This window comes from Gorilla gorilla, chromosome 5, assembly GCF_029281585.2.
Source record: "Gorilla gorilla gorilla isolate KB3781 chromosome 5, NHGRI_mGorGor1-v2.1_pri, whole genome shotgun sequence".
Taxonomy (NCBI): Eukaryota; Metazoa; Chordata; class Mammalia; order Primates; family Hominidae; genus Gorilla; species Gorilla gorilla.
In genome coordinates this window covers 176,370,612-176,397,345 of record NC_073229.2, presented here as the reverse complement: position 1 = coordinate 176,397,345, position 26,734 = coordinate 176,370,612, and the positions used below count along the sequence as shown (strand labels likewise).

At 37.1% G+C, this 26,734-nt stretch overlaps 1 protein-coding gene across 25 annotated transcripts in view; it reads left to right on the top strand.

Annotated features, from left to right (window-relative positions):
* The window catches only part of SYNE1 (spectrin repeat containing nuclear envelope protein 1), a 522,579-nt gene that overhangs the window by 408,570 nt on the left and 87,275 nt on the right, over positions 1–26,734 (top strand). For all 25 annotated transcript variants that reach the window (XM_055390873.2, XM_019029254.4, XM_055390870.2 and 22 more), the window contains 14 exons: positions 685–817; positions 1,522–1,704; positions 3,216–3,365; positions 3,915–4,091; positions 4,779–4,934; positions 9,599–9,754; positions 10,820–10,990; positions 13,928–14,061; positions 14,441–14,645; positions 16,296–16,478; positions 17,080–17,226; positions 20,442–20,596; positions 22,018–22,165; positions 24,190–24,284. In XM_055390873.2, the coding sequence (XP_055246848.1) occupies positions 685–817; positions 1,522–1,704; positions 3,216–3,365; positions 3,915–4,091; positions 4,779–4,934; positions 9,599–9,754; positions 10,820–10,990; positions 13,928–14,061; positions 14,441–14,645; positions 16,296–16,478; positions 17,080–17,226; positions 20,442–20,596; positions 22,018–22,165; positions 24,190–24,284 (2,193 nt within the window). The remainder of the gene's footprint in view (positions 1–684; positions 818–1,521; positions 1,705–3,215; positions 3,366–3,914; positions 4,092–4,778; positions 4,935–9,598; positions 9,755–10,819; positions 10,991–13,927; positions 14,062–14,440; positions 14,646–16,295; positions 16,479–17,079; positions 17,227–20,441; positions 20,597–22,017; positions 22,166–24,189; positions 24,285–26,734) is intronic.

Sequence of the window (26,734 nt, the reverse complement as noted above, 5' to 3'; positions counted from 1 at the left end):
AGGCTGAGGCAGGAGAATCGCTTGAACCCGGGAAGGGGAGGTTGCAGTGAGCCAAGATTGTGCCGTTGCACTCCAGCCTGGGCAACAAGAGCGAAACTCCATCTCAAAAAAAAAAAGAAAAGTAGAAAGTCCCCACTTGGATTCTTGTATACTCATATAAACATATAATTAGAAGTGAGCAAGAAGGCAGATGCATAAGACACCTTACCTTTGAGTTTCACTCTCCCTTGCCTAATCACTGTGTCTGAGATATCACAGTAAAGCCTGAGAGGGAGAGAAAGAGAAAACATGGATTGAGAAGCAGAAGCTTCTCAAGGGCAATGGGAAGCATTCAGCAGGGTGGAGGGTTGATTTTCACATAATGACATAGTCTGTGTCTAAGCCGCCTTTATTTCAAAGGACTTTTTGTAACCATCGTCTAATATTTTCTAAGTAGCATCAATGTGAAAGAGTAGGGGAAAGATATTTTTATACCCAGCTTAAAGACAGGCCAGCGGAAACCCAGAGAGACAGGCTTGATAAAGGTATCAATATGAAGAAAATTTCAGAGTGCCAACCTCATGCATTTTTCTTCTAAATCTTCAGAACTCTTGTTTTAAAACTGTTGGCATTGGTGAGTAACGTAGGTGAGCAGAAGATAGGGATGAAATGTTTACTTAATGGACTCCATAATATACTTAACAGGTATCAAAGTGAATCTGCAGATCTAATTCACTGGTTACAATCTGCAAAAGACAGGCTAGAATTTTGGACTCAGCAATCTGTGACAGTCCCACAAGAGCTGGAAATGGTCCGTGATCATCTAAATGCTTTCCTGGTAAGTCTGAGAATCTAAAGCATTTGATTCAGGCCTATAAGTTAGGCCTGACCCATACACCAGTAGAAAAGAAGTCAGGCCGGGTGCGGTGGCTCACACCTGTAATCCCACACTTTGGGAGGCCAAGCAGTCAGATCACGAGGTCAGGAGTTCGGGACCAGCCTGACCAACATGGTGAAACCCTGTCTCTACTAAAAATACAAATATTAGCCGGGCATGGTGGTGCATGCCTATAATCCCAGCTACTCAGGAGGCTGAGGCAGGAGAATCACTTGAACCCGGAAGGCAGAGATTGCAGCGAGCTGAGATTGTGCCACTGCACTCCAGCCTGGGCAACAGAGCGAGCGACTCCATCTAAAAAGAAAAAAAGAAAAGAAAAGAAAGGAAGTCAACCATCAGTGGATATACTTAATAAACTAAGCTATAGAGAATATATTAATGTTGACTATGTGTGTTCCATAATTATGCAAAGTAATAGGGCTCAGTGACTCAACACTGCCTCTTCCAAGTAGTTCTCAAGCAGGGGCTTCGTAGTTTCCTTTCATTCGAGGGCAAGGGTGTACTGCTATCATTTTCTTTTGAGTGTTCAGCATAACCCCCTCCAGGATGTAAAGGAAATTGTTTCATGCACTAAATTGGTCGCTTTCCTTTTAATGAATGGTCTAGCTATTTAACCCTAATTTGAACATCGCTACTTGTTTCAGGAGTTTTCTAAAGAAGTGGATGCCCAATCTTCCCTGAAATCATCTGTTCTGAGTACTGGAAATCAGCTCCTTCGACTAAAAAAGGTGGACACAGCCACGCTGCGCTCTGAGCTGTCGCGCATTGATAGCCAGTGGACTGACCTGCTAACCAATATCCCAGCCGTCCAGGAGAAGCTCCACCAGGTACAGAAAGGATCGCTTTCGTGCGAAATAGCTGACTTAAGCTATTTGACATGGAGAAATACATTAATTTGCTTTTGCTCACAAATTTATATCAGCTTTGTCCCAGACACCTGGCCTCTTCTCTCTCCCGTTGTATTAATATTAAGAGTGAACTCTGGCCGGGCATGGTGGCTCACACCTGTAATCCTAGCACTTAGGGAGGCTGAGGAGGGTGGATTGCCTGAGCTCAGGAGTTCAAGACCAGCCTGAGCAACACGGTGAAACCCCGTCTCTACTAAAATACAAAAAATTAGCCTGGCGTGGCGGCGTGCGCCTGTAGTCCCAGCTACTCGGGAGGCCGAGGCAGCAGAATTGTTTGAACTGGGGAGGCAGATGGAGTGAGCCGAGATCGCGCCACTGCACTCCAGCCTGGATGACAGTGAGACTGTCTCCAAAAAAAAAAGAGTGAACTACGCTACAAAGCCCTGCCCCAAAGGCATTTCCTCTGAGGGTTTCTTTAATGTGTGTATGTGGGTGTGGGTATGTGTATTGGAATGTTTGTCTGGCTTTGTTTAAACTCTGTTTTCTCTCAGATAAAATGTGGACAGTTACGTACACTTTTCTCATAAAGTGAGTGGTTATGAAGATTTAGAACGTAATATATGTTAAAAATATCTTATGTATAGGAGAGCAACTGGCATTCAGTAGATGTAAATAATCCTCTTATCTGAAAATACACCCACCTCCCCTGAAATCCCAGAACATTTTATCTTTATCTCTCTTTGACACTCATCACTGTGTTTCAGGCAGGATAGCTGTGTTTTGTGTACATGCCTAATCTCTCCTAAGCAACAGCTGTGCGCCCCCAGAGGGCAGGAACCAACCCACGTTCATTGCTATATCTTTCAGCACCACACAGAAGTTGATATACAAAGATTTTAAGTGATCGCTTTTGTTCCTCCAAATCATCATAATACACATATGCATAAATGTGTGATATGTTAAGTAAGATTTCGAATTGTAAGTACTGTATATCAGCTAAGGACTGAGGAAATTGGCTATGCTCTTTGGAATAAATATTAGAGTGCCAAAAACTCTAGAAAATGATAGCTTGTAGTGTGGTATTTTTCTTTCTTCTTTTAACATTCCTGAGTCATAATATGCAGAGATTTTACAAGATAATTAATAAAATACATCTGTTGAATGTTTTGTGGTTAAGTTTTTTTAGACTCATAAAACTAGTTATAAAATAAGAATAATATTCTCTTCTTTCTGGTGTTTTGATTAATTAGTTAATGTTTATACAGTGTTTACAGTATTGGATATCAAGTGAACATAAAATGACTATTATTGTTCAGCATTTGCCTGATGTTTAACTTCAAGCTTTCAAAAAGGGTAAGATCTCCAAATGTCATTAAGGAGTGTTATCTCTCTTGGTACATTTTTAAGAATTATTGTAGGGTTTTTAAGTTAGCAGAAGTTGGGGTTTCCATTTTAACACTTGGGACTGGTTCTCTCCCTGACTTGGACAGCTCCAGATGGATAAACTGCCTTCCCGCCATGCCATTTCTGAAGTCATGAGTTGGATTTCTCTAATGGAAAATGTTATTCAGAAGGACGAAGATGATATTAAAAATTCCATAGGTTACAAGGCAATTCATGAATACCTTCAGAAATATAAGGTAATTAAAATTTTTTGTTTTTAACTTTTCATATTTTCAGACCATTTTATTTGAAAGAACTAAAAAACTCAAATTATGGTAATCAAGTCTTGGAATGTATGTTTCCTACACAGTGACCCAATAGGAATTCAAGAGCAAGAAAAATGCATTATCAGTTATAGAAATAAGAAGAAATATCTAGTACTAGGAATGATTTTGAATAATTTTGTGTTATTCTTAAAGAATTACAGAAATTATAAAAATAAATTTATAAATATTTTATAGTGAGGTTATATAATTTAGTTCTAAATCTTCTACCTAAATATATATATATATATATACACACACACACATACACATGTATATCTGTGTTTATGTTCATATAAACGTATACAAATATATATTCGGCTTCTAAAAATAATGGGTTGTGTGAATACAGACAAATTGTGCCATTTCAGCTGAGTTATGGAAGTGATAATATTAATATTAAGGTTACTTAAGGCTTTCCAACTCCTGGAAAACTAATGAGACATTTATTGTATAGTCTTATTTTCTCCTCTTTTTTTTTAGGGTTTTAAGATAGACATTAACTGTAAACAGCTGACGGTGGATTTTGTGAACCAGTCCGTGCTACAAATCAGCAGTCAGGATGTGGAAAGTAAGCGTAGTGATAAGACTGATTTTGCTGAGCAACTTGGAGCAATGAATAAAAGTTGGCAAATTCTGCAAGGTCTAGTAACTGAGAAGGTAAGCCAGTGGCTTCCCACTGTCCAGATTTACATGAAAACCCCAAGAACAGGCACATTCTGTAAGGAAGACTGTGTTCACAAGTAGTGTGGCTATACTGGGCAAAGAACGCTTCCAATAATACCGCTGAAGGTTAATCACCCTAAACTTTCTTTAACCTGTTGGTGATTTTCTCTTATACATTCTCTGCTCTTTGTATATTTCATGGTGTTTCAGTTTTCCAAAGATGCCTCTTGATTTATTTTGCCTTTGCTTCAAGTTGACTTTAGTCCTTTCTTGCTTCCCAGTAATAGTCATTGATTCATACTTTATGAAATTCATTTATTAAATCAAGCTTGCCCAGCCCGCGGGCTGCATGTGGCCCAGGACGGCCTTGAATGCAGCCCAACACAAATTCGTAAACTTTCTTAAAACATTATGAGATTCTTTTGCAATTTTTTTTTTTTTAGATCATTGGCTATTGTTAGTGTTCGTTTATTTTATGTGTGGCTCAAGACAATTCTTCTTCTTCCAGTGTGGCCCAGGGAAGCCAAAAGATTAGACACCCCTGTTTTAAATCACATATACGATGAACTGTATTTTAAGAATTCTTAATTTGGAGAAAATACTGGCTAGAATAATTAGTCTGCTAATGATTTGATTTTATTAAAATAAAGTTGCAAATTTCATTTTATTGTGTTTGTTCAGATCCAGCTGTTGGAAGGCTTATTGGAATCTTGGTCAGAATATGAAAATAATGTACAATGTCTGAAAACATGGTTTGAAACCCAGGAAAAGAGACTAAAACAACAGCATCGAATTGGAGATCAGGCTTCTGTTCAAAATGCACTGAAAGACTGTCAGGTAACTTGTCCAGGTGGCTAACACGCACCATCTCACAATTTCATAGCGTATGCTAATATGTTTATAGGCCTTGAGAGTTGCAAGTTAAATATTTGTTTAAATATTTAGAAGTTGCATTTAGTAACAAATTTTGCTGATTTTGTGAGTTTATAGGGTTTTTTAAATACATTAGGTTTTTTTCACTTGTTTTTAAAAATTTGAAATTATGAAAATTTTCAAACATACTCATAAGTAGAGAGAAATGCTATGAACCCTGTATACTGAGCATCGGATTTAATAGTTGTCAAGATTTGCAGCCTGGGCAACATGGTGAAACCGTCTCTCTACAAAAAGCTACAAAAATCAGCCAGACGTGGTGGTGCTTGCCCCTGTAGTCCCAGCTACTCAGGAGGCTGAGGTGGGAGGATTGCTTGAATTCAGGAGATCGAGGCTGCAGTAAGCCATGTTTACACCATGGCACTTCAGCCTGGGTGACAGAGTGAGACCCTGTTTCCAAGAAAAAAAAAAAAATTGCCTAAATTATTTCTTTTTCTAAAATAGATATCATAGTAAATACCAGACATCATGTCACTTTATTCTTACATACTACAATATATATCTTTGAAAAATAGACATTTTCTTAATGCATCCATATTATTATCACCACCAAAAGTTTAATAATTTCTAATATTATTTTATGTTCAACCCATAATCCTATTTCCTCGGTTGTCTTTAAAATGTCTTTTATACGTTAACTTATTCAAAATAAGGATGCAAACAATATCCATATGCTACATTTGCTTGTTAGATCTCTTAAATCTTTTGAATATTTTTTTAAGACCATAACCTGTCGCAGAAACTGTTGATGGGTGCCATGTTCAGGATTGGCCTATGAATGTCCTTAAGATGTTGTTTAATTTGTTCTTCTCTCCTCTGTATGTCCTATAAATGGAAGTTAGCACTAGAGGCTTAGTTGGATTCCCGTTTGCCTCCTCTGAACAAGCACTTCACAGTGGAATTCCTATGAATTAATTATTAATAATATCCCATTATTAATTAATAGGAAGTATCCATGTTACTTCCTTTTTTGTCACATGGAGAAGTACACAGAGTGTGCTTGTTCTACTCTGAGGGATGAGGATTGAAAGTTCAGGTGAAGCAGTAACATTCCAAATGTTTTCCAGTGACTCAGGGACACAGTCTTTCCACAGGTCTTCTTGTGTACCCAAAAGAAAAGTGAGCTATTGCAGTTAATGCAGTAATAAGATTTTTGAAAATAATTCATGAATTCATATAATGTTACAGATTATGACTGTTCCCTTATAGTGTTTCCTAAAAACAATTGAAAACTAAACAGTGAAGTAATTCTACAGAAAAGCTTCTCTCTGCAAATCTTGTTTTTCTATTTCGGGTTTCAAAAAGAAAGAACTTTGGTAATGATCTCTCTTCCGATCATCATGTTTTCTGTTTGGGACACATATAAAGAGAGGCACATTTAAGCACTTCATCAAAGCTTTTCGGTTCTGAAAAGGAAGCGAAGTGCTGGCTCCCCAGCTAATGGATTACAATTTTGAGACTGCATAAAATTGATAAAGAAAAACATCGTATAGAGAATACCTTGAAGTAATAATAGTTTTTTTATTTAATAAAAAAAAAGCCTCACATCAGAAAATGGGTGCTTAAAGACTGAAGATGAAGAACATGCATCAACTAGTCTCATTGCATTTTCAATTTTCTAGAGGCCAGTGGTATTTCTGATTTAGGCCATAAATTCAAAAATCTACAAGTAATCCAGAATTTCAGCTCTTTACTTCTGAGGACAAAATGTCATAACTTTCGTTGAGTTCCTAAGTTAAAATACATGCATTGATTTTGAAAGGTAATTCTGCGTATTAGAATTAGCAAAGTGAGTGCCTTCTGGTTGCATGGTTGTGATAAACTTTACTGTTGAAAGACTGAAATACCACATTAATATCATTTGCATTTTCTTTTATTTTTTCCATTTCTTTTCTTCTATACTTTACTTTTTCTCTTAGTATTTTTTTCTTCTCTTTAACGTAGCTTTTTCTGCCATTTTCCATTTTGTTTCTTTTCCTGTTCATTTCTTCTACTTAACAGGAAGGCACCTTACCATCTGGAAAATATAACAGCAGCTTGACCATGTTTTACCAAGTGTAGGACCTAAGTTTTAGTCTTTCAGAGAGTCGGGACAGACAGTGTCAGGAGGGAAAGCTTAAAGTGTGGTTTAAAGAACTTTGTACTGATGCCGGTTCATGATTTCAAATGAAAAATCCTATCTTTGAAACAAAAGACAGAATGAAAGTAGCCCATATAATTATTTTGGGACAATGCATATAAATAAATCACAATGGCCTAACTGGAAGGTTCTATTTGGCTATACTACAGGTCTTCATACAGTTGTCATTTTTGAGAAATTGTTTTTTGGACCAAAGTGTGAAATTCAAGCCACTATACTTAAATTGGTGACTGGATTCCAGCTTTATTTTGTTTTAAAAATCTTGAGTATTTTCCCAGTCTTTTATAGGTGATTTATTAATTTAAACCAACATAAAACTGATATTTATGAATTAATCGAAGTTAAGAATGTTTTATTGTTTTTAAAAATGGTAGGTTTGGCCTTTCCCCTTTTTGATCAGAAACAGAATCATCTTTTAATTATTATTGAAAGCAAGGGAAACACACCTTTATTTTTTATAAAATATATATTTCAGCCCTGTTTCCCTCATGGGTTTTGCTCTTCTACCAACATACGTGTGCAGGGCATTTTAGAAATAGTTTCTAAGCAATGGAACATTCATTTAATATTCCTCACTGAGAAAAAGTTAACATCATAGAAAAATGAGGATAAACTCAATTTCTAATGGTTGAATTTTAGAATCATATTAAAGACATATTGGAAGGATTGTTTCTGGTCTTTTAATCTCTTTACAGAAATAGAAAAGTTCTAAATAGTAAATTAATTATATTTTCTATACTACACAAAGGACCTGTAACCCCAGTAATCACTATATTTATTCTCTGGTAATTATCAAAGCTGTCAAAGTAGTGACAAAATTATAGAGTGGAAATAAGAGAACAATATGAAAAACAAAAATGATCACTTTAAGCTGCCAAATGCGTGAGTGTCTAACTAATTAACCAAAACAAAAATAGCTTCATGATAATTCAATAGAGAAAAATAAATAAATTTGCACTGAAACATGGCACATTGCCAAATGGCTAAACATAATAATATCTTACATTTAGCTACTTTTTGACAGCTTAAAATATATTTTATATATATTTACCTAATTTTATCCCCTTGGAGTAAGCAGAAAATGTCTTATTATTACTATTTTAAAAATGAGGTAGAGAGAGATTAACAAGTTGAACCATAATAGAAACAGAAATAAAAGAGGCAAAAATTATTTTTAAAGAGGCATGACATTTGAAATTAATATAACAGAGACTGGACTCCTCATTAACACCTTATCAGCAGCACTATCCAATTTCAATCTTATTACTCATGTATGGATCATGAGGGGGGTGAAAATATTTTTTATGCAATTGAGTTGTTATCCAAAGTTAAAGTATTTGGGAATTTTCTCCATTCGAATCTCCAAGAACTACAAATCTGTTTTTAGTTCTGAGGGTATACTTCTGAATATGGGACTGTAACCATGCCTTAATGCCTGGCTTTTCATATCACCCCAACATGGGATTTATATTCCCTCCACAGTTTGAGGTTCAGCCGACTCCCTTCTGGCATCAGGCTGGGAGTCCATAGGCTCCAAAGACTGGGTTCTAATCCCCACTCCATCCCTCACCAGCTCTTTTACCCAAGACAGGTCGGACGACTTGATCGTCAATTTATTCATTTATAAAATGTTGATAGCAGTCTCAGTCTGCTTCACTGAGCTTCTCAAATTTTCAGATGGCATTAAAATAGAAATTAGGGTTATGATACAGGTTCAGTATGAGCTCCAGATCTTTTCTTCGTTTTGCTTTTCATTCTTGAACATTTTATACTGACAATTATGAATGCATATCCCAAAGAAAATGAGGATTTGATTCATCAAAGAAGCCTGAAGCCTTTCAGAATCACATAGAATTCAGAGTATTTTAGAGAGAGAGGATCATACAGATGATCTTTTCCCATCTGAAGTCAGTCTTCTGATTTCCCATCTGAAGAAACTGAGACCCAGTAGAAATTTCTCACCTACCCAAAGTGACTCAGCTTTATAGTAGTAGAAATGTGACTAAATCTCAGATACTAGGGCCCAGAATACCACATTCGATCACATTTCTTCCTATGAGGTAGGCAGAGTAACTTTCTGAATACCAACATATATGAACTTAATAATATAAATAATATTACAGTTTCTGACATGTATTTCTTTCTCACAGCCTCTTGAGAAAATTACATAGTACCATTTCCTTATCTGGTAGAATATCAAATTTTACTTTTTTAAAGTTATGCTAATTTGCCATGTGTAAAAAGATGACTTTTTTTTTGCATTTGAGTGTAGGAAGAAGTACTTCTGCGGAGTGCCTCTTCTGAAAGAGATAAGCTTTTTGGATTAGTAAAAGGTTTTTAGGACATGAAACTATAATGGCCCAATTTCAGTGCACCCCAGAGTTCCATAATAGAACAATTTAAAGTGACTATTTTTTAAATCTTTCAGGATCTGGAAGATTTGATTAAAGCAAAAGAAAAAGAAGTAGAGAAAATTGAGCAGAATGGACTTGCTTTGATTCAGAACAAGAAAGAAGACGTCTCTGGCATTGTCATGAGCACACTGCGAGAGCTCGGCCAAACCTGGGCAAATTTAGATCACATGGTAATATTGCTCACAGAAAGGCAGCTCCAGGACCGTGTTTGCCAGCTCTGTCCAAACTCTGGGTTTTGGTTTTCCTAAAGTAGTGGAGGAAATAATCAAATCTATACATTATCTCTTTGTACTTTTAAGTCCACTTCGTTATCCTCTTTTTTTTTTTTTTAAGTCTAGTTTCTGGTGTTTTCTAGAATAAGCCTTTATTTTAAACATTACTCTCTTAATGATCTCATCCATTCCCATGGCGATAGATCATTCTCAAACATCTGTCTCCAGCCTGGGAAAGGATATACAAAGTGGATATCTGTATCTAAGTGATGCAAACCAAGCCAAACACTTTTCTGACAGAGATAAATAATTATGAGGAAGGAATATCTTAGATGTTTTGTCTTAAGATATTTATCTGAGTGTGTGTGTGTGTGTGTGGGTGTGTGTGTGTGTTTGCACATATGTGAGATAGATATGGGTATTGTTATAGCTATAGATAGATTTCACTTTCTGGGACCTGACTACCTGTATTCAAATTGAAATCTCTCACATTCTAGCAGTATAATCTTGGGTAATTTTCATTACCTGTTAGTGTCTCAGTTTCCTCATCTATAAAATAGGGATAATGATTATACCTATCTCATAAGGTGTTGTGAGGATTAAATGAGTTAATGCATTTGAAACACTCATTTAATACAATTCTTAAACTGTTTTATCAAAAGTATCAACCTCTTATAACTTAAAAATATATATACATATATATGTGTATACATATGTGTATATGTATATATACATATATATGTGTATACATATGTATATATGTATATATATACATATATATATATTTATCAGTTACCCTTTTAAGCATTTCCACTTAGAACTGAGTGTTTAAAGTGTGGAAGGCATAAATTTCAAAGTTGATACATTTCACCTTTTAAATCTTTTTCTTTTTAGTTTTGTTTGTTTGTGATACCTGAAACCCTGATGAAGTTCTTAGATGTTAATATTTTCCCATCAATTGAATATATATTCCATCATTCTAGATATTATGAAATTATAAGCCATATTTGTCTTTTTCAAAAGGTTGGACAATTAAAGATACTGCTGAAATCAGTGCTTGACCAATGGAGTAGTCACAAAGTGGCCTTTGACAAGATAAACAGTTACCTCATGGAGGCCAGATACTCTCTTTCCCGATTCCGTCTGCTGACTGGCTCCTTAGAAGCTGTGCAAGTTCAGGTGGACAATCTTCAGGTAAGGAATTAATTTAACACATCCTTAATGTTAATTTTAATTTTAGAAAACTGAAAAATTACCAAATGGAGACATCATCCTGAAATATTGCCATATGTTGTTTACGTTTAATTATTTTTTAAGATCTTTAAAATTAATTTTACCTGTGTTATTGTTACTTGAGCAAACTTGCCTGTGTGTGCCAAATTCTGGATTAGCTGGTATATAACTAAATGGTTTCCAAGATCCTGTTGTAAAAAATATTCACATTGTCTTCTATACAATGATTTTATGCCCAACTGAACCTCCTTGATTCATTGTCACTGCCTTTTGTCTTCCTTTTCTCTTCTTATCCTGCATCTCCAAACATATTCTAAGGAATGTTCAAAAGAAAACAAAGAGAAAAACGGCAAAAGTGGTAAATGTTTAAACCATTCATTCAGTTGCTTCCATTCAGTAAAATATCAGTGGCCTATCCAGCGTGTCCACAGACTCTTCCTTTCTAGCACTTACTGCTTGGTTTCCTGTGGGTCCTTTGTCATTGTGTCCATGTAAAATGATATCCCTGATGTTTGTCTTCAACATAGCATTCTCTCCTGTCTCAGGTCACCGCCCTCAAATTCCTGCTGCCCCCACTCTCCTGTGCACCGGGCCACTCTCACCTGTCACTGCTCTTTCTTCTTGGCTAAAGAACACAGACTATGGAATGGGCAGGGCAGGCCCCTAAGGGATGGGAGGCCAACAAGAGACCAGCTTGTGCCCTGCTCGTATCTAGTCCACCTCCCTGGCCAGCCAATCAAAGCTTCTATGTTGCTGACCTCAGATGCAGCCTGCCTTCCTCTCCTCCCCTCTTCTCCCCTCCCTTCCCCTCTCCTTCCCTCCCCTCCCCTCCTTCTTTTTTGAGACAGAGTCTCGCTCTGTCGCCCAGACTGGAGTGCAGTGTGCTATCTCGGCTCACTGCAACCTCCGCCTCCCGAGTTTAAGCAATTCTCTGCCTCAGCCTCCTGAGTAACTGGGATTACGGTATGTGCCTCCATGCCTGGCTAATTTTTGTATTTTTAGTAGAGACGGAGTTTCACCATCTTGGCCAGGCTGGTCTTGAACTCCTGACCTCATGATCCACATGCCTCAGCCTCCCAAAGTGCTGGGATTACAGGCATGAGCCACCGTGCCTGGCCGACTTTCTTAAGGAAATATTTTTTTTAGGGTAGGGTGGAAGAGAGGAAGGACAAATTTGTCTATATAATTTCTTAACCCTTAAATTGTCGTTACTAAGGATCACAAAAACTTCTTCTGAGGATAGTAAATTTAAAAGCACATCTTATAACTTTGAGGAGGTTAGAAATGCTTTTTAATTTAATATATGTTATGTTTAATACTTGCAAGAGCTGTCTTAAGACATGAAAGGATTAAGGGTCTTTTCCTTGACTGTTTTCATTTGAGGGTAAGCAGATATTGGTGTTAAATAGTACTCGATTTTTGTAGCCTACTTCACCTGTGGAGTTTTATGAAGAAGTGAGTCTGTCACCTCAGCACTATTTCCAGAGAAACAACTTTCTTTCAGTTCCTTTACTGGTCCTTGGTAGCAGACTATTTAGATAGGCTTGGTAGAAGATGCCAAACCTGTCTGATAAATATTCTTTGCTTTAAGCAATCTTGACATATACAGTGCATTATTATTAATTATAGTCTCCATTCTGTACAGTGGATCACTAAAGCTTATCCCTCCTGTGTAGCTGAAACTATGTTCCTTTTGATCAACATCTTTCTTTTCCCCATCTAATCCCTTATCCCATGCCCTGGTAACTACCATTCTACTCTCTACTTCTATGAGTTCAACTTTGCTAGATGAAAATGGATAAGTATGTGAGGTAATGATATGTTAACTATCTTAATTTATTCATTCCACAATGTAAACATATATCAAAACATCATATAGTACCCTACAAATACATACAATTATTAGTTGTCAATTGAAAATCATTTTTTTAAGTTAAAAATAATTCTTGGCAAGGAAGAACACCCAGAGATAAAGCTTGGCAAAGCTGTGCCTTGTTAGAGTCTTCATCTTTGGGAGTTTGTGGTAGAAGCACTGTGGGTATGTAACAAAATAGAGACCTGGCTTTGGCTTTGAGTGTCAAAGAGATCCACAGTTTGGCAGATAGCACATTACATACACCATTGCCATGGCTTTGTTAGAAACAAGAGCTTGGGGTAGCAAGGAAAATGAGCACTTAAAGGATTTCTCAGCAAGGCAAATTTACTTCTCCAGGAAGGTGCCACTCACACTTCTGGCCGCTGTGAGAGCACACTGAACAAAGGAGAGAAGGAGTTTTTATCCCTAACGCAGTCCCTATCCCTGCATCCTTCCCCTGTTGGCTAGGGTTGGACCACACAATCTAAACTGACCCCAGTTGGCTAAGACTTAAACTTTTCCAATTAGGGTAAATATGTGATTCTCAAGGGAGGGAGGGGTAGGAGTGGTCTCTGTGTTACAGCACAAGGCAAGTTGGAACATGTCTGGGAAAGTCAGGACACAACAAGAGCAGGAGGGCTGCTCACAGGCCAGAAACAAGAAAGTACAAGGAGGTGAGGCCTCTGAACCAAGGACAAGGACATTACACAGTTAAACCCTTTGAAGAGGAATTTACCATCTCTGGCAGCTTCCTACCAGACAATGGACAAGGGCACCCTATGTGAGCTTTTTCAGCAGAATGCAAATGCCAATAGAAGAAGGCTTCATTGCTAAGAACCTCTTCTCATAGCCAAAATAACAAAATCCTAAAAAAGAGAATAAGTGATTATCTAAAGAAAGCTGATAAAGCATTGGTGCTAAGTCATGCCTGGTTTATAAAAGTATATGTACATATTTATGAAAACATATACAAATTCCTTTTAAACTTGCTTATTAGAATTTAGATCCTGTTATGTCATCTATGGGTCTTTTTTTTTGGGCAGAATCTCCAAGATGATCTGGAAAAACAGGAAAGGAGCTTACAGAAATTTGGCTCTATCACCAACCAATTATTAAAAGAGTGTCACCCACCTGTGACAGAAACTCTTACCAATACACTGAAAGAAGTCAACATGAGGTATGGAGTATGTTAACTTTACACACTATTTATATCATAGCCTTATTATAAATAATGATATAATTAAAACAATGACATTTTGAATTTGAGCTATATAGATTCTATTCCTTTAAACTTCTCTTTCACAACATGAATTTAAGGATAAATAAATGTAGTGAAGAGATTTAGAAAGAATTAGAAGTACTGTACACCCAAAGATTGCCATCATCCTCATTACCTACCCTGAAACTAGGAATACGAAACATTAATTTTTATTATGTTAACTAGAAATGAGTATGTCTATATTCACATGAACCAGGATCATGAAAAATAAAATAGCACATATCAACATTTGGTGAGAGGTGGTAATCTGCTCATGAGTGTTGGTTATTATTTCCAGATGGAATAACTTGCTGGAAGAGATTGCTGAGCAGCTACACTCCAGCAAGGCCCTACTTCAGCTTTGGCAAAGATACAAGGACTACTCCAAACAGTGTGCTTCGACAGTTCAGCAGCAGGAGGATCGAACCAATGAGCTGTTGAAGGCAGCCACAAACAAGGACATCGCCGATGATGAGGTTGCCACATGGATTCAAGATTGCAACGTATGTTCAGGAGCTATCTTGTTTTCCCCACATGCCCTTCTTAGACTGCCCAAGTTTAGCTTTTGGTCTGTGTAAGCTTTGGTATGTCTCTCTATGTGAGACAGTTACCCAAAAATAACTGTCTTAGGATCAAAGAGCCTGCCTGATTTTCAGAACACAGGTGCACATGCATCAGACTAAGAGGTCTCCTCCCATTGTTTTATTTTTTAAAATGAGTTGTTTTCCCATTTTTCCTAGTGGAATTTAGTCAATGTGAAAGATTGAGGCTCTTTGTGTTTTCTGGGGTGGTCAATATAAGACATGACCATATGGGGAATAGTGTTCTATCTTTAAAAAATCTTCTGTTCCAGATGTTGTCCATTTACATTCATTAACTCCTATGTAAGCATCTACACAATAGTTTCATCTAAGATATTAATGGTAGAAAGAAGTCTTTCTCTCCTAATTTACTGGTATACTTCTTTTAATGGCTTTTTAATAATTCTCTTTTTCACTATAGCTGCCAATAACCTACTTAAGGGTTTAAGGAACAGCTCTTCTCTTGTTTCAAGCATTGCATGGCTCTTACTATTTGTCCTTATTTGTCTTTATTTTTAAGAGCTTGTTACAAGGATATTTTTATAAACTTTTCCAAATCAGTTTATTAGAATTAGGCAAGCTACAAAAACTATGTAAATAAAAGTTTAACCTATTCTAATATCTTCAACCTGAATAATCACTTTAAAGCTAAAGATGGGTATTTTAAAATAAAGATAATACAGTGCTTTTTTCATCCACATAATTTGTGTATACAAGAACTGTCATTTTCAATACTCCTGAATTGAAATACACCTTGTCTGTTATCTGTGTCAAGTGTAAAGAGCCCTTTGTTCTTCTTTCTCTCACAGAAGTCACTGCCTAGGCATAACATGACTGGGTGGGATACCAGCAACAGGTAGAAGAAGCAGTCACTTATTATCTCTCAATGATAGGATACAAAGCAGAAACAGGGAGTTTCCATTGGCTTATGTTTTTTAACCTGTAAGAGGGTCCCACAGAAAGTGGAGGCAAAGAGATCCCATGGAAAAGAATGGGAATACAGGCTACTCTTACCCCCTGCTCACCAAAATCATCACTGTGTTCTGTACCCTACTGAGATAGGAGGTTGTTGTACTTGCAATAGTGTGACCACACATATAGAAGATACCACGGACAAATTCCTGGTGTGTATAATAATAATAGAAAAAGGAAAAATATAACATTTTGTTTTCAATTCGATACAAATTACATAAAGAGGCAGGAAAAAAACTGCCAAAATATTTCCAGTTATTGGCTCTATGCTTGGGTCATGTTTTTTTTTTTTCTTGTTTATGTATGTTTTTCTGCATTTCCCCAAGGTCCTGTAATGAACCTACATAGCTTTTACTAACAAAAGAGTAATTATATATAGCCATAGGTTATATGTGTATAATGTATGTTTAAAATATTAACATAGCATTTTAAAAAATGGGGTTCAGTACTTGATCATTTTTCCACAGGTGAAGTTTATTTAGCGTAATAATATGATCCGTAGGAATGGTGTGTTTCTACATGTGTAGCCCTTTGCCGATTGCTGTTTATGATAAGGAGTATAAACACGCTTCAGAGTGGGCATATTTTCATCTCTTCTAGGACCTCCTCAAAGGACTGGGCACAGTTAAAGATTCCCTCTTTGTTCTCCACGAGCTGGGAGAGCAACTGAAGCAACAGGTGGATGCTTCCGCAGCATCAGCTATTCTATCGGATCAACTCTCTTTGAGTCAACACTTGTGTGCCCTGGAGCAGGCTCTCTGCAAACAGCAGACTTCGTTACAGGTACAGAGCTCCTATTTAGTATCTTCTATATATTGGCTGTTCTCTAATATCTGGGCACAAACACAGAAAAAGAATTCCTTGTCATTGCAACAATGCCTCCTTCAAGACTAAAGAAAATAGCAAGTAAACAAACTTGGAAGTTCTGGTGGGGACGATGAAGGTGGACGTTTTGCGCTGTTCTCTGCCAAGTAATTTTAAAATCGGTTTAAGATGCAGGCCTCTAAACCAATGCCTGCCACCATGGTCTGTTCAATTAATAAACACTAAGCGGCTTTAATATGAATATTCGTGTTTATTTAACTCAGACTTTGACAAGAATCAGAAGATTTTTCAGACGTGTTGTTTGATCATGTATTTAAAGAATAATTTTAATTGTTATTGACTTACGGTGCATAGAAATAATTATAGTTTTTAGAAAAATTACATAAAGAAGATTTAAATTGTTATAGCTTTTTTTATAGGAACATCTTGAGAATGGCAATTTGATACAAGAATATGAAAAATAATTTTAATATCCACTTGCCCTTTTACCAGACTTTATTAAAATACCAATTTTTTTTTTTTTTTTACTGAAATACCAATTTCTTTTGTGGAAAAAAAGGCTGGAGTTCTTGATTATGAAACCTTTGCCAAGAGTTTAGAAGCTTTGGAGGCCTGGATAGTGGAAGCTGAAGAAATACTACAAGGGCAGGACCCTAGCCACTCATCTGACCTCTCCACAATCCAGGAAAGGATGGAAGAACTTAAGGTAAGTGTGTTCAAATCTGAGTCCCAGATCTTTTACCATCTGTCTTCAAAATCTTCTTTTTTTTTTTGAGATGGAGTCTCACTCTGTCGCCCAGGCTGGAGTGCCGTGGTGTGATCTCGGCTCACTGCAACCTCTGCTTTCCGGGTTCAAGCGATTCTGCCTCTTCCTCCCGAGTAGCTAGGATTACAGGGGCACGCCACCACTCCTGGCTAATTTTTGTATTTTTAGTAGAGATGAGGTTTCACTGGTCTTGAACTGATCACCTGAGGTCAGGCCTCCCAAAATGCTGGAGTTACAGGCATGAGCAACCACACCCAGCCCTGTTTTCAAAATCTTAAGGGAAACTCAAAGCTGATGTAGACCCACTCTTTCTTTCGAGTGAGCCCCCAGTGAGACTTTCTCTGGCAAACAGTAGACTGTGTGCTGGCAGTGGGCACAGGCTGATTTCCCAGCTCACTCCTGGAAGCCACCGCACTCCTCCCTCTTTCCACCGCTGGAAACCACCTCACTCCTCCTTTCCACTGCTGGGCCCTCTCCATGTTCCTGTACCCAGTCCATCACCTCTCTATTAGCTTTTGAACCTCTTGTCTCTGTTTCTAACATCATCTACTCCTAGCTCAAGCTACTCCTATCTCTCTGAGACCCTACAGCCGCCTCCCACAGATCTGCATCCACTCACCCAACCTCCCCTCCTGCTGGCTGTCAGAATGACCTTTTTTGTTCTTTTTAAGGGTTTTACTTAATTAGCTTGATTTAATCATTCCACATTGTGTGAAAACATCATATCATACTCCATAAATATATACGATTATAATTTGTCCATCAAAAATAATTTAATAATTTTTTTTTTTTTTTTTTTTTTTTTTGTGACGGAGTCTTGCTCTGTCGCCCAGGCTGGAGTGCAGTGGTGCGATCTCGGCTCACTGCAAGCTCTCCCTCCCAGGTTCACGCCATTCTCTTGCCTCAGCCTCCCGAGTAGCTAGGACTGCAGGTACTGTCCACCACGCCTGGCTAATTTTTTTTTGTATTTTTAGTAGAGACGGGGTTTCATCATGTTAGCCAGGATGGTCTCGATCTCCTGACCTGGTGATCTGCCCTCCTCAGCCTCCCAAAGTGCTGGGATTACAGGCGTGAGCCACTGCACCTGGCCTAATGTAATACTTTAAAAAAAGAAAAAAAAAAGGTTTTACTTAATTGTGAATTTTTTTTTTTTTGAGATAGAGTGTTGCTCTATTGCACAGGCTGGAGTGCAGTGGTGCGATCTCGGCTCACTGCAACCCCTGCCTCCCAGTTGCAAGCAATTCTCCTGCCTCAGCCTCCCAAATAGCTGGGACTACAGGCATGTGCCACCATGCCCTGCTAATTTTTGTATTTTTAGTAGAGATGGAGAGGGGGGCGGTTCACTATGTTGGCCAGGCTGGTCTCGAACTCCTGACCTTGTGATCCGCCCGCCTCGGCCTCCCAAAGTGCTGGGATTACAGGCATGAGCCACTGTGCCCTGCCAATTGTGAATGATTTTAAACATTCAATCAAGTAAGCAAAATAATTCAACAGACATGAAAATTTTATTGTATTATTCCCTTGGTTAAAGCCCTCAAGTTTTCCCACTGCTCTTAAGGAAAAGACCATGTGGCTTCTCAAGGCGGCATCCTGGTTCCACCTTTCCTGAGGATCTTATTCTGTTGCACCATAGCCCATCTCTCCCTCCAGCCACTCCAGTGCCACTGTGCACGTGATATTTCCTCTCTCTGGATTTGTTTTCTTGTCCTCGTCAGCTCACTCCTCACTAAAAAGAGTAAAGTCCTGGTCATTTTGTTCAATATCACTCTCTTAGGAAAGTCTCCACTGTCTGTCCAGGGCCAGGCCCCCCAGTGACACATTTTCATAGCACACTATTGTTTTTCTTCCATGCTCTATCATGTCATTTAATTACACTCCTGTGAGTAGGGGACTACTGTTGCACTTTTGACTACTAGAATAGTATCTTATTCCCTGTAAGTGCCACGAGGGGAAGGACTGTGTCATGGCTATTTTGTTCATTGCTGATGTCTACCCATGGACATTATGCCATTTAACAGTTATATTTTGGTTTCAATATTTGAGAATTATTCTTTCTTCAAAAAGCATGAGTCTTTTGCAGAACATGCAAAGAGAAGACACACACATAGCCAAAGGTGGCCTGACATTTTTTCTTTCCTGTAACCAATTTCCTAGATGGAGGTAAGAATACCCATGGGAAAACCAGAACCGACAACATTGTCCTGTGTTTGAAGGGAGGGAAGAGATCCGAAAGAATAGATGGCTCTTTTGGTTGAGTCTCACCAGCTGTGGGGTGGGGGGTCAGAGATCTAACACTAGAGCTCTTAAAATGTGTGGTCACTTCATAGCTCAAGTGAAATCTTATTTTCTCTAGCAAGAACCCAAGGAGGTTCGTTTACCCTCTTCCATTTACTAGCTGGGTGGCCTGGAGCAATTTACTTAGTTTCTGTGCCTCCCTTTCCTCCCTTGTAAAGAGAGAATAGCAGCATGACTTATCTTACGTGATCGTTTTGAGGATAAAATGAGTTCTTACTTGTAAAGCTCTTGTCAATGCTTGATTCATAGTAAGTGCTCAATAAACGTTAGCTATCACTGTTATAACTTTTGTTAGTTGTGAATAATAAAGGAGGAAATTAGCATGAACAAATTAAACATAAATGGTAAGAAGTAAGGTCTTTTACTTATCAGCATAATTTTCATCCTTAATCAGTTCTGTCAAGAATTGCCTATGAGTAAATAAATCAAGTAAATAATATAATACATGTAATATAATTACATATGAGTAAATCAAGTAAATAGTATATGTAATATAATACACGTAATAAAAATCAAGTAAATAATATAATACGTGTAAATAAAGTAAATAATATACTTGTATGTATAATCCATACAAGTAAATAATATATCAAGTAAATAACAGAATACATGTAAGTAGTCAATAAAGGATAATGAGCGGCTTGAGTAGCAATAGCAGCAGCAGCAGCAGTTTAGACTGAATAGTAGATTTGGCTTTTCGCTATTTGTACCTAGAGATTGTAAGTAAGTGGCCTAGAAATGCAGAGGCCACTAGACCGAAGACCAGCTACTTCCTGAAATCAGAAATTTACTGTGCACTTCGAAAAAGTTTTGACTTTTTTGACCATGGTGCTAAACCTACTTTTAAATCTTCCTCCTAGGGACAGATGTTAAAATTCAGCAGCATGGCTCCAGATTTAGACCGTCTAAATGAGCTTGGATATAGGTTACCCTTGAATGATAAGGAAATCAAAAGGATGCAGAATCTGAACCGCCATTGGTCTCTGATCTCCTCTCAGACTACAGAAAGATTCAGGTAGAGTAAACAAGAGATGTCTTGGTTGCTCCAGTTGTCTTAGTCTGGTTTGTGCCGCTATGTCAAAATACCACAGAATGCATAATTTATAAAGAACAGAAATGTTGAACAGTCTCACAGTTCTGGAGACTGGGAAGTCCGCAGTCAAGGTGCTAGCAGATTCAGTTGTCTGGTGAGGGCTGCTCTCTGCTTTCAAGAGGGCAGGTTTTATTTTTATTTATTTTTTATTTATTTTTTTATTTTTTTATTTTTTTATTTTTATTTTTTTGAGACGGAGTCTTGCTTTGTCGCCCAGGCTGGAGTGCAGTGGCGCGATCTCGGCTCACTGCAAGTTCCACCTCCTGGGTTCACGCCATTCTCCTGCCTCAGCCTCCCGAGTAGCTGGGACTACAGGCGCCCACTACCACGCCCGGCTAATTTTTTGTATTTTTAGTAGAGACGGGGTTTCACCATGTTAGCCAGGATGGTCAAGAGGGCAGGTTTTGCTGCATCCTCAGGAGGGGAGAGTTGCTGTGTCCTCACACAGTGGAAGGCAGAAGGACAACAGTGCTGAACGCTGTGTGAATCTTCTTTTAAAAGACTCTTAATCCCATTCACAAAGGAGGAGTCCTCATGGCCTAATCACCGTGTAAAGGCTCTGCCTCAGAATACTACCAACATTCACCGCGAAGTTTCATCACCTGAATTATGGAAGGGATACATTCACACCATAGCACCAATGTATCAATAGAATATAAGCTCATGACTTGTGTATGTTTATAAATTCTGATCTTTCCCATAACACTGACAAAATTTGAACTAAAAGTGGGAAATTCAAATTGTAAAGTCGTTTCTCATGTTTAATGTACTAAATAGCACTTTAATCAGAAAACTTTTAAGTAAGAATATATTAAAAGCATATACATAATTTTTATCATTTTAAAAGAGGTACATTTTAAACTTCTACATTTTTTCAACTTTCTTTCTTCTTTTTTTTTTTTTTTTTTTGAGATGGAGTTTCACTCTTGTCACCCAGGCTGGAGTGCAAAGGCACAATCTCGGCTCACTGCAATGTTGGGTTCAAGCAATTCTCCTGTCTCAGCATCCCAAGTAGCTGGGATTACAGTCACACACCACCACACCCGGCTAATTTTTGTATTTTTAGTAGAGATGGGGTTTCACCATGTTGACCAGGCTGGTCTACAACTCCTGACCTCAGGTGATCTGCCCACCTCAGTCTCCCAAAGTGCTGGGATTACAGGCATGAGCCACTGCAACTGGCCTCTTTCTTCTTTTTTAAAAAAATTTTACCACCTAACATGAAAGCTTTGTGGTGGTCCAATTAGAATTGAGCACAGAGATTATTTAATCTGGTTTTATATGCTAGAGATGTAAGAATAAGCAGCGAAATAACCATTGTTCCTTGCTGTTTGTTCTTTCAGCAAGTTGCAGTCATTTTTGCTACAACATCAGACTTTCTTGGAAAAATGTGAAACATGGATGGAATTCCTAGTTCAGACAGAACAAAAGTTAGCAGTAGAGATTTCAGGAAATTATCAGCACCTTTTGGAACAGCAGAGAGCACACGAGGTAAGTTGTATCAGTAGATTTGGGGGTAATAAGAAATTTTTAGGCCCTTGGAAGATGCTACGAAATGCTGTGTGGGAGAATTAAAATCATGCCCTTTGCACGAGTGTCCAAATGCACGCATCATTTTGCCTTCTTTCTTAAGCTTGAGGTTTTGATAACTTAATTATAAAAATGTAGTCCTATTTGCTGCTCCATGATTGTTTATAAGCACGTGTCAACCTTCAGTTCCTTGTAAAGTATAATGCCAGAATTGTGGTTAAAGGCTACTTACTCGAGACAGGCAAAGTTGGTGGAACGTGTATAGATAGTTAGACAATTTTCAAACTGGGTTAGAGACTACTTTAATATTGCCAAGGACAATTGCTTAAGAGACAATGCTTTGATCAAAAGTCTTTAAAAATTTTGTGATCTTCAAAGAGCGTATATGAATTTCATACCAGGAAATCAATCTATCAAATGTCTCCAGGTGTACCTCTTGATTAAATTGCATTATAATTATTTCTTAAGAAACAAAGAGGGAGAAGAACTATATACACAAAGTAAATTAATAAATTTGCCCACTGTTAATCCTTATGTTGCTATTTACCGGTATAACTAGGTCAGTTTGTGTATTTATGAATTATATGCACATGGAGAGATAGGTCTTACCTAAGAGAAAAGAAAAACTTAATTCAGAATTTTTTAAACAGAAAATTTAAAGATATCTAAGGTATTTTTAAATCCAGTTTTATTGAATTGACAGATGGTGAAATAATAGAAAAAAAACTACAATGAGATTGCATCTCACACCCACAAGGATGACTATAATGAAAAAATAGCAAATTTTGGTGAGGGTGTAAAGGAATTGGAACCCTAATACATTGCTGATGGGAATGTAAAATGGTGAAGCTGCTTTGGAAAACAGTTAACATAGAGTTACCATATAGAGTTACATAGAGTAATCATATAACCCAGCAATTCCACTCCTAGGTATATACTCAGGATAAATGAAAATATGTGTCCACACAAAAACTTGTATAAGTACATTATTTATAGGACCATTAGTCATAATAGCCAAAAGGTGGAGACAACCCAAATGTCCATCAACTGATAAATGGATAAATAAAATGTGAAATGTCTATATAATAGAATACTATTCGCAATAAAAAGGAATAAGGTACTGATATATGTTGCAACATGTATGAACCTTGGAAACATTATGCCAAGGGAAAGAAACCAGTCACAAAAGACTACATATTGCAAGATTCCATTTATAAGAAATGTGCAGAGTAGGTAATTCATAGAGACATAAAATAGATTAGTGGTTGCTGAAGGCTGGAGGATTGGGAAGAAATGGGGAGTGATTGCTAATGAGGATGGACTTTCTTTTTGGGGCAATGAAAATTCTAAAATTGATTGTGGTAATGATTGTAAAGTCTGTAAATATAATAAACACCACTAAATTGAACATTTTAAATGAGTGAATTGTATGGTGTGTGAATTGTTACTCAATAAAGTTGTTTAAAAAACAGCAGAAATAATTCGAAGGACCTTCTGTTGAATGTTTTAAAATAGTGAAATAAGTTTATTCAAATTTATTAATTGTAAAATTTAAAACTTAAAAACAGTGAGTTTTAAAAGACAGAAAAAGACTAGGCTTTTTTTTTTCTTTGACTTCTTTAACGGTCCTAAGCTATTCTCTAAGTTTTGAATATGGATCATATTTTATACACAAAATAAACCAGAAAACAAATTGTGCATTAACTTACTTTATTAGGTGTTTTTGAAAGAAAGAAGAGAAATATAATTCTACTTTTGGTCATCTAGTTTTAGTAAACCAAACACTAAACTTTATCTTTGAGTGTATCTTAATTGATGATTTAAAAATAAATGATTCCTAAACTGCAGGATTTCACACATTTTCTGGTTCAGCTGGTGATAGCTTTCATAGTCTTGTGAAAAGTAGAATATTTGGAAAGTTATCAGAGAACCGATCACTAAAATTAGGAACTCTAAAGTATGTTCTTCTTTTTTTTAAATTGTAGTTGTTTCAAGCCGAGATGTTCAGTCGTCAGCAGATTTTGCACTCAATCATTATTGATGGGCAACGTCTTCTAGAACAAGGTCAAGTTGATGACAGGTAGGATCTTTGATAAATTATTACAAAGAAAGGTTCCAGTAAATTAGTCATTTTCTTTTTAATGAGCAGATTAGAGGGCATATATCCAATCTTCCTGAGGCAATTGAACTGTAGTGGAGCCTCAGTAATTGGAGGAGAAACTTGTCTCAATCTCTGAAATGACTGAGTATTGAATCTTTTTAGAGAGCTGCTATTATATTATATGAAGGGCATAGAGTAATTGGAAATCACCTAGCCAACCTTCACTAGTCATCTGTAGGAAATGGAATTAATGAATAGATCAGCATGAACCATATCAATGACCTATCAACGGTTTGTAAACAGATGCTTCTAATATTCTTATATACTTACAGACATTTTTTTGTAAAAGGAGCATAGAGATCACTAGCCCATCTCTCTTACTTATAGATGAAAAACCCGAAATCCACAAATGTGAACTGATTTGACTAAGGTCGCAGAACTAAGTAGCAGCAGAATCAGGCCTGGAGCTCGTGTCTGGTTTTCAGTCAGTACTGGATCATACCAGCCAGCTTTCTCATGCCATGAGAATTCTGTGTTTGAAAATGGTTTGCTACCTTAAGTCAGATTACATGCCGCCTGAAATCTTTTCTTCCTTTTCATTTACAATAGCAAATTATCTCGTTATTAAAAATGGAGAGGTAAAAATTTAGCTTCTCCCCATATTTATGGTATGAGAAATGACAATTTCATACTATATTTACATTTCCTAGGAACAATATTTACTTTATCTAATCGACTTTCCGTGGTGGTATTTGGAGTATTAGCCTCATGTGTTCTATTACATATGTATACCTTTCTCATGTTTGGGAACCAGTAGTTGTGACTAAAATTAACTTGATATTTTTTCAAAAAATAAATTATTTTTATTGAGAGTTTTGTCTTTAATGTTGTAGAAGCAATTTCAGTTTTAAGTGGCTATTTCTTTGGAAGTACATAAAAGATCTTCATGGTTAAGCTCGGAACAACAGAATGTGATATTATATTTATTCTATTCTAAGTAAGCCAAACTTAAATGTGAGCTTTCCTGAGAATTTAAGGCCTTGAAAATAAAACAAATTCAAATACAATTAACTTTTATCTTTTGCTTTATCATTTCTTAGCCAACTCTATAACAATATTTAAATGTTTGAGTCATTAAGTAAAATAAAAATTAAATACTCACATGCAAGCCAGCATCTATTAACTTTTCAATACTAACATTTAGGGAAAATACACCAAAGAGATGAAAATGGGAGGTTAGACTTGGGGGTAAAGAATTTTGAAAGTTGAAGGGAAAAAAAATCAGATTAGAGCCTACTGACAATAAGAAGGCCTCAGATTGCAAGTGTATTTTGTTCTGAAAGTTAATTTATGAGTTACGTTTTTTAGAGCTTCAAGTTCAGCACAGGGAACAGTGTCATGTTTTAAGTAATTCCTCATGCTGGCAGGTAGTTTGGGACAGCTTGGTTGTATCAAGAGAGGGTGGGGAATCCTAAGAGGCCTTGGATGGTTACCTGGTAGGGAAAGCAAAATTATACGATATTCTCAAGTCCTGGAGTTGTACATTTTCTGCGATGACAGATGCTTGTAACTTTTAGGGAAGTATCATGAACCTAATTCATCACATTTGAATGCTAGTGCATTGATTAATACAGCAAAATTCCCTTTCAAAAACAGAAGTCATCATCAAAATCTAAGTAGCTATCACATGGATTTTTTTTTTTTTTTTTTGAGGCAGTGTCTTGCTCTTTCGCTCAGGCTAGAGTGAAGTGGCGCTATCTCGGCTCACTGCAACCTCCGCCTTCTGGGTTCAAGTGATTCTCCTGTCTCAGCTTCCCAAGTAGCTGGGAATACAGGCACGCACCACCACGCCCGGCTAATTTTTGTATTTTTAATAGAGATGGGATTTTGCCATGTTGGCCAGGCTGGTCTCAAACTCCTGACCTCAGGTGATCCACCCACCTTGGCCTCCCAAGGTGCTAGGATTAAAGACGTGAGTCACCGAGCCCGGCCCATTATGGATCTATTTTTAAGATGAGAGGGCATACGAAATTTTTTGCAGAGGCTTTACTTAGTACATTTTATTTTTAATACTTGCTTTGTTGACATTGTCTGTGTGTTATTCATCTTTTGTTTAAGTTGAGTCATTAAATAAGTTTCTAGGACTAACAGCACATTTGGTTACAAAATCAAAGTTTATAGTGGTTCTGGATAATAGGAAGTTTCAAGAAGATACAAGTTCAGAATAGTAAGTCCAATTCAAAGTTGATGCTACCCTCAAGAGAAGAGGATAGTATATCTGAGGAAGAAAAGCAAAACTATTATAATAGAGAAGTGCAAGTATTTAGTATTAAAGTGCAACATTACTTGCACTTTATGTGTGAATAACACTGTAATCTACATAGAAACTCATTCTGTTTGATGCGGGACAGACTCTTACTAGCCAGTTC